The sequence below is a fragment of the Crocodylus porosus genome, unplaced genomic scaffold (genome assembly GCF_001723895.1).
Source record: "Crocodylus porosus isolate Cpor-Errol unplaced genomic scaffold, CroPor_comp1, whole genome shotgun sequence".
NCBI lineage: Eukaryota > Metazoa > Chordata > Crocodylia > Crocodylidae > Crocodylus > Crocodylus porosus.
In genome coordinates, this window is record NW_017728906.1 from 200175374 (window position 1) to 200184257 (window position 8884).

Genomic DNA, 8884 nt, shown 5'->3' on the forward strand with positions numbered 1-8884 from the left:
AAAATCACAGACACACACTCATTAGATGGCACAAAAGGTGTATTTGCAAATAGGGTCAGAGCAGAGTCAAAAACTCGGATTACTCTGAACCCACCAAGGAATTTTGCAGGCTGTATTTATCTTTTTCCTCCTGGGCATGTGTGCAGAAACAGGAACTCTTACAGCTCACTTTCCATTTCATACAAGCATACATGTGGTTACATCACTACTTAAGTATGCAGGGCGGAGAGGTAAATATGCATCAGCTAATTAAGCATGCTCAGAGACTGCTATAGGTCACCAAGAGTTTAAACCCCCCCACTTTCAAGGACACAGTCAGTTGAATTCCAGCTTCTGTAACCTGCATGAGAAAGGCTAGGGAGAAGCTGGGGGAGAGTCTGCGATTTAGTATAAGAAAAGCTGTGGCAAGGCTGGGCAAGGAAAAAAGTCCTTGGCAGTGTTTCTTTCTTATCAGGTGCAAGATGCAAGCTGTGCATTTCTAACAATACTCCATTTCTAACAATATGGCCAGCACAAGGCTGCTTGATTGGGAAGAGGGCACAGCTGCTTGAGATAAGAGCAGGCCCTGAGCAGTGAGGCCAGCAGTTTTGCTACCAAAGAGAACACAGCTTGGCTGGAGCTGCTGTTCACTTAACATCTTGGAGATACAGAGGACATAACTATGGGGATGGAGGAGGTTCCTGGTCCTGGGGTATGACATAAAAATACACCCTTCTAAGGTAGGATGGTGTGGTGGGGCTGCTAGTGGCAGTGTGGTCCCCAGGAAATGCCATGCTTTTTGCCTCCCTAGTGAAAGGTGAGTATGGGGTGCCTTCCACCCCCAACCCCACAATCTGGTCAGTAACCCAGCAGTAGGGACAGGAAGTGGGCCCAGGCATGTCTATGAACACTGGAGCCCATGAGGTGTAAGACCCTGTAGTCACACCCTCTAACTGGTCAGCCATTCAAAACTTCCATTTCTGTCATCTGAGCCACTCCATAAACTGGTCCTAGCTCATTTAATCTTCTTTTGTGATTAAGACCTTCTTTGGAGCAGCAGATCTACTTCTGCTGCCATTGTGCATGGTGTTCTCCAATATCTGCACAACTTTTCATATTTTTACCCAGCATCTGAAAGGAAATTTCCTTTCATACATTGCTAGTTGACTTTCTTTTACAATACTTTAACTCTAAAATCTACTTTAGACATAATAAATTGCATTTTTACTTGTGTATATATATACACATGTATACATGTATCTATGTGTAATATGATATACAGTATATATAAGTGTACACACACTCCTGAATAACATATATTGACAAATATTATATTTCTCCCCTCCCTAACTTCAGATGATCAACGCTTGTCTTTTGAAGGAGCTGTAAACATCATTCAGAAAGTTTGGAGAAATATAAAATTGAATGCTGAAAGCACAGGTACTTGGACTTTACGGCCTTTTAATTTTCTTTTTAGATATCCTCCTGTCATGTGACAAAATAAGGAATGTCTACATTTTAGACATGTTATTACAGCCCCTTCCCTGTTACTAGGAAGGTTTTAGAGCGTAGGAACCCCTGGGCCAGAAAGTACAGCAAGGAGAAGCAACCCAGGTGGACTCAGCCAAAGACTAAAAAGGCCAGGCAGCTAATGAGGCAATTAGCTGCACCATGTCCCTGGATGCAGAAGATCTGGTTATGTGATTGGAAGAAGGCTGGGCTTGGGGGTATATGCCCAGTCTTTGTCCATGCAAGTGGTAGCCCCTGCATACAGTATGGAAAGGAACTCCCAGGAGAGAGGGTCTCCTGGAGATGGACTGGCAGGCACCCAAGTCACCCAGGGCTGGCAGGTGAGTCAGACCATAGTGGGGGCCAGTTCCGTGGGTGGCAGAAGGCCCCCCTCCCACCCCCACAAAGCTACTACAACTGACTATAACAAGTCACTCCCATTATTGCATCACTCCTTGATAGAAAACCCTTCCATAATTTGGCCTGATCTCACCAAAGGTTTGTGCATCGGCTTAATACATAGTGTGTAATTCAATTGACTTCGGGGCTAATCACCACGCAAAAATCTAAACTCATGCCTAAGTGTTTGCAAAGTCATGGGTGGTGGGGAGCTGTGTAATAAAAAGATTAAGAGAATCTGATCTCCCAGTTACAAAGGCAGAGTGGCAGTTGTTACTTCGCAGTCATTTAGTACTTGAATAAATGACTGCACAATAACCAGCGTTACTGAGCAGTAGCATCCCCAAATGGCTTTTTGGTGATGCTGACTGTGCAGTGGCATGTTACTACTGCACAGTGGCTCATTACCACAGTGAAGTATCATTGCATCATGATTTGTGCCACACGACAGTACTGTGCAGTAGTAATGAGCTGCTGCACAGTCAGCATCTCGTGTAGATGCAGCCACTGAGTGTTACTGTCTAGACAGAGCTTGTTTAACCTTTGCAAGCACACTTAAATTTTGCATGCAAAAACAAAATTTTGAAATCAGTGGAAATCATCTTGTGACAAATATATCTAACTTTCCTCTCAGTGTGACTACTGTGCCAGTGACTCCATATGCACTGAGTGACAGATTCTGTGTTCTGTTACAGGAATGCATATCCCTGAACAGCTGCAAAATAAAGAAATTGGCACTGACACTGCCATCCTGGACCTTCTCCCACATGATCCATCCATCAGTTCCATCGTTACAAAATTCCTAATAGAGCTCCAGAACAGTTTCATCGACACAGCAGCTCGGATCACGAAAGAAAAGCAAAGGTATCCTAAAACTTCTCACCTGTGATGAACTGCACAGGCTAGGCAATCAAATTGACTCCACACCACTCATCTAGCCCACAGCTCAGAAAGGTTGGGCACTACTACTCTAAACCATACAATTCATTGAATGCCTTCAAGATAAATTTGGATGCTTATCTTGCTGGGATCCTATACCCCCAGCTGACTTCCTGCCCCTGGGGCAGGGGCTGGATTTGATGATCTTCCAAGGTCCCTTCCAGCCCTGATGTCTATGAAAATCTATGAAATTTACAATTTGTTACCTGTGCACCCTCTTAGTTTTACTCATTGCAGCTAGGTGTCGAAGGAGCTGATGGCTGACGTGCTATGGAACCATATGATTCTGTTAGGTAACTTGTTTTATGCTGGCATGACAGAAAAATGGGAAGGTGCAACAAGAGGCCACCCTGGCTACAACAATTTCTTCAATAAGCTGAAACCCAACAGAGCAATACAAAAAGAAGTGAAAGTTTGGTGATACTACTAGGGAAGAGTACAAGATTAGTGCACAGATAAAATTAGGAAAGTCAGGGCACAAGTTGAGGTGCAAGTGGTAATGGACATAAATGACAATGAAAAGGGATCTACAAATTCATCAAAAGTAAGAGGAAGACCAGACAATGCATAGATTTTCCTATGGAATGTGGAAGGCAATCTAGTTATAGATGATGCAGAAAAGGCAGATTCATTCTGGGCACCTGTACCTGTAACGGACCAATTAATCGAGTCTGTTGCGAGTCTGAGGAGTGTGCTAATTGGTGTGCTCCAGCAGCCTCCGCATCACATATATTCAGCATCTCTGTATTGCAAAATGGTGGCAGGGGCACTTTAACTAAAGCTTCTTCAACGAGATTTAGTTAACGTACCCCCACCACAGGGCACTGTACATGTGATGCTAGGAAGTCTGTGAAGTCCACTGAAATTAAAGCATCTCCCACTCCCCAGAGTCCATGTATAGATACCCTTAGTGGGCCTTTGTATATGCCACATTTTTTGACCCTTCTTGCACTGTAACTACATGACTGTTTACACAAGTGGGATTTCTGGATACTTTAAAAGTCTTTCTGGTGCATTAAACTAAAACTCCATGGACATATTTTGGCTTGGTTTGCTGGGAATTAAAGCATCACAACCATGGATTTGTTATGTACAAACACAAAGGCATTCAAAGACAAGTAATGAACCTCGTTGTCCACCAGATGGGTGCCACTTCTTTGTAGTTCGCCCCTTCAAATTGCTTCCACTTTTGAATTGCTTCCCCTTTTTTTTCTTGTGCAGTTTGCCAGCTCCCTGCAGCATGGGGACTGTCCCACTATCCTGTGGCGCTAGCTGGAGACTGGGCTTAATTCGTTCAAAAACCTAGTGCATGCAAACACTGATGCAGTGCTCCAAAGCTTAATATATTCAAAAACCTAGTGCCTGCAAACACTGACCAGACTGCAAAATAAACAAGTTTAAATGTGATAAACCTATTTAATTTAATGAGGATTAAAACCCATGGTGTGAACAGGTACGCAACGTCTTTTTTACCTCAGCCTTCCTGAATAAGGAAGTGATCTTTCTGCTCTATTCAGCACTAGTGAGGCCTCACATGGAGTCCTGTATCCAGTTTTGAGTCTCATGCTTCAAGAAGGAAGTGGACAATTTGGAAAGAGTCCAGCTCAGAATAACAAAAATGATTAGGGACCTGTGAGGTAAGACTTATAAGAAAAAGTTGAAAGAACTAGGATTTTTTAGTCTAGAGAAGACAGGATGGCTTTGATAACAGTTTCCAGATACCAGAAGGTTGATTACAGTGCAAGTGGAGACAGCCTTTTCTCTGTGGCCATAGGGGACGGGACTAGAAGTAATGGTCCCAAGCTGCGGCAGAAGAAACGTAGGTTGGAGATTAGGAGGAACCCTCTGACTTTGTGGGTGGCCAAGCATTGGCATGGGCTGCCTCGAGAACTTGTGGAATCTCCATCCTTGGCAGGTTTAAAGCAGGTTAGATGGACATTTGGCTGGGATAGTTTAATCAGGGCTCTTCCTGCTTGAGCATTGGGATGGATTAGATGATCTTATAAGGTTCCTTTCAGCCCTGTCTTATGATCCTAACCTACTCAGGGAGAGAATGAAGTTGCTTTAGTCTGCTTGAAGATCCGATCTGAGTCAGTATCTGATGGTATCTAATAAAAGAAATGGTTTCCATCTTCACTGCATTTTGAGTAGTTCACTTATCTGTATGAATACTGGCCTCACAAGATTTTGGGGGGATGTCTGAGATCAAAATCAAGCTCTGGCACTCAAGTACCCACAGACATTGAAAGTATGAACCAAAAGACCACCTGCTGGTGCCTGTTTCTTTAGCACTCAGTAGAAATGGGACTGTGTGTCTTTTCTTTATAACCAAGCAGGGTGGCAACAATGAACAGACCCAGCTTGTAATTTGTATTGACCAACGTGGGGAAGGGCTGTTAAAGCACTATGTCACAAAGCAAGACACGATGCAGGTTCCAACACCTGGAGTGAGCGGGGCCTAGAACTAGATCCTTTCGTTCTTTGTCAGGTACCCTGACCTCTCAGCGATTGGGCAAAACCTAGAGGGGGAACCTCCTTCTCCCACCCAACACAATGTTCAGGGTAATTTAGCATCTGAAGCTGAATTTAGCAAGCACTAAGAACTGCAGGTATGTAGCTTTGCATGTGGCATTTAGGCATGTGGAGTGAAATAGGATTGTGCCATGCCTCTTTTTAATAGCAAGTATTGTCTCCCATGATCCCATGACTCCAAGGATCGGGGTGTTCAAGCAAAGCAGGTATAATCACAGGAGTCCAGTGTTTGGATGGCTTCTTGGAGCCTGGACAGCTGAAAATAAATAGCCTGAGCTGGCTCATTCCTCCTTCAGTTTCTGTGGCTCTAAAGAGAATTTCCCCTCATTGCTGTGCCCTCTTTTGCAGGTCTGTCTCAGCTGAAGAAGTGAGGGCATCATCTGTGATAGCAGTTACCCCAGGTGACATGATCACCATGGCACTGTCAAACTTTCAGTATGTCCTGGAGGAAAATGGGACCAAGACCACCCATTTCAACTTTCAAACTCTACAGAGGCAAGCAATAAACCGGTTCATCAGTGGGAAGCCCAGCATAAAAGTGCAGGTGAGTTCAGGACCAGTCTCATTTGGGGCAAGAACTTGACCTTTGGGGTTAGTGTGGGGCTTGCCACTGATTTCCATCACACCAAGATTTTATTCTTGGTGTCTAGTCTTCCCTTTGTCTGGCACTTCCCTGAAGGCATTGACATCAAAAATAGACCAAAGCAGGGTGCACAGGAGCAAGCAATGAAGCGAAGTGCATGCTGTTTGCCCTCTGCTTCTTCAATTAAAGCTGCCACCTCAGCTGATAAAGGGGTGGGGGCACCAAATTCTGAGTGCAAAAATGGTGGCTCCTGCCATGATTGGCCCATGATATTATTGAGCTGGCCCCATGATTTAAACCAGGCCCTAGTTATAAGGCACCTAAGCACTGTGTTCAATCAGATCCCTCATCACTTTGTGAATTGGGACATCAGCTCCTAAATCACTTAAGCACTTTTGAAAATTTAGCTCTAATTCTGAAAATATCCATTAATTATTGTTTCTGTATACACTGAACAGTGCCATGCTTGATATGCTAGTCACTGATAACTAACACTTTCCTTTTCAGACAGCTCCATGCATGCCACCACGGAATTTGAAGACACTGAAGTCCACAAAAGCCAAAGTTAAACAGCTACAGCAGGTAGGAGACAACTGACCTGGGTCATAAAATGGACAGACCTAACCTGCTGGGGGACTTTCTCTCAGGGCATCACCAGACTTTACAGTTTAAACTTCTAGAATGTGATAAAATCCACTGTTGCTTGTGCATTATTTCCCCATCTTACATATGATGATATTGACTTTCTTCATTCATGGTATGAAATACCTTGGGTCCTGCCAGGCCAGGACAGAATCGTATGAGGAAGAGACAATGCCTATTCAGCAGAACAGAAGTGTAATTGTGCCATGGGTTTGCCACCCTGTGCTGGTTTCATCTAGCTGGCGCAGGTGAGAACAACAGTCAAGAGAGGGTGGTCAGGATATGGCACGTGGCAATAACCAGAGAACATCCCTGGGTTCCCCAGAAACTTTGTGCCCTGGTTGCTAGCACGTGATTAAACCTTGGAGCTGCATCCTCAGTGCTCTGTACTAGCTGGTTGCAGCTGATACAGGTGTCTCAGCAGGTGCTACAAACAACCGTCACTGGCCTGCATGGACATGCCTCCAGTGCCCAAAGGACTTGAGCACCACTGACAGCAATAGGGCCTGAGTGCCTCAGTCCTGCAGCCTGATGTAGTTTTTTCATCTCCTCTCCCATTCCTAGGAACTGCTGAGTGTGAGTCAAATGAAAAGCATTATGGAGACAGCTAGGTCTGTGAGTGACATCTCCAGAGCACTGGCCACATTAAAAGTAGCTGCCGAGTTCCTAGCTGTGACTGGAGGGGACCCAAAGCACTCCTTGATTGACTATGTCAGAAATGAGCTGAGGATGACTGCAGATGCAAAGCACCTCAAGGACCTACCAGTAAGCAAATGGACATTGTATTTTGCATAAGTGAAAGTGGAGCCCTCGTCAGATATTTTGGAGGGGTGTGTGTGCAGGTGTGTGTTAGGGGGGAGGGGGTAGTAAACATATATAATGGCATACTAGGATTTTTTTTAAGTTTGAAAAGATTGTTCTACACAAACTGGCATTTTGACCAAACAAAATGTTTACCTTAACTTAGATTTTTTATTTGAGGAAAAATTCCAAATTTTGTTTGGCAAGTTAAAAAAACAAAAACAAAACCCCCTTATATTAGTCTTCCATAAGCTGAGAAGATTTTGATAGCGGGGAAAACAGAAATGGGGATTTTTCATGGAAGTTTAACATTTCCTGTAGAAAATTTCCATTGTGTGAGAGGTTTTTTATACACACTTTCCAATCCCCAGAAAACACAAATTCTTACGTGAACAGATGCACACCCACATGTTCCTTTATGTATGCATGTTCTTTTGTGTATGCATGTATCTGTGTAATTTTAATTTAGAAGTAAAACTGTAGCTCTGATAGGGATAATAGATCTACTTCCTGATGCATAAGATGCGTTTATGGGGACAGGGGCTGCTGGCTGCAGAAACTGTTTGCTCTGTACAGTCCTGGAGGTTTAATTGTTTTTGCCAGAAATGCAGAGTTCCTTCTCCAAACCCTCAGTATAAATGAGCCTTTATGTAAGAATCTCATATAAGATGCAGACTAGATGAACGTCCCAGTCTCCTACCTATTCTTATTGCTTGTGAAACTGTTCTTTTGGGGTGATACGCTCTTTTTGGCAAAACCTGGTTTAATAGTGAATCTGCTCATCTCCATACATCCCATTAATTTCGACACCACATACTGCATAATGTTGTTAAAAAAAAATACAAAGGTTGACGTCTTCATGTTCCATGGGCACTTGTACATGCCACGATTTTTTCCCTTTCTTGTGCAGCAACTGCATGACTGTTTGCAACAGTGGGTTTTCCAGATGCTTTAAAAGTCTTTCTGGTGGATTAAACTAAAACTCCTCAGACATAGTTTAGTTTGACTCACCAGGAGTTAAAGTGTTGCATCCATGGATTTGTTGTGTGCAAATACAAAGGCACTCAAAGATATGTAATGAGTCTCTTGGTCCACCAGAGGACACTTCAACTTTTTTGTAGCTCACCCTTTCAAATAGCATTTAGGGCTTTGCAGAAGTTTCATTTTGACACTGTTTCAAGTCATTTTGAGCTCAAAACAGCAAAATTGAAATGAAACAAAGGACTTTGAAACAGTCTCAAAACAAAATGAGGCTTGTCGAAATGTTTCAAAATTTTCAAAACATTTCTAGTTTTGAAGCTGCCAGCAGCTGTGTGGTGGGAGATAAGGGAGAACCAGGGCTGTGCTCCCAGCAGTTACAGGCTCAGCCAGGTGGGAATCATGGCCCTGGCTCTCCCCGTCTCCCACAAGGGAAGCCAATCACAGTGCAGGGGAAGGGAACTGAGCTGGGCTGAGTTCGTTTCCCCAGCCTGATCATTGGGCTGGTGTTGGTCAGTCAGT

At 43.8% G+C, this 8884-nt stretch overlaps 1 protein-coding gene across 1 annotated transcript in view; it reads left to right on the forward strand.

The window, feature by feature from the left end:
* Positions 1-1206: 1206 nt before the first annotated feature.
* Positions 1207-8884, forward strand: part of LOC109306868 (E3 ubiquitin-protein ligase RNF213-like) — a 22580-nt gene continuing 14902 nt past the window's right edge. Inside the window, exons 1-5 of the mRNA XM_019530502.1 lie at positions 1207-1419; positions 2583-2751; positions 5707-5902; positions 6449-6523; positions 7148-7348. Coding sequence (XP_019386047.1) covers positions 2585-2751; positions 5707-5902; positions 6449-6523; positions 7148-7348 — 639 coding nt within the window. The 5' untranslated portion in view covers positions 1207-1419; positions 2583-2584. The remainder of the gene's footprint in view (positions 1420-2582; positions 2752-5706; positions 5903-6448; positions 6524-7147; positions 7349-8884) is intronic.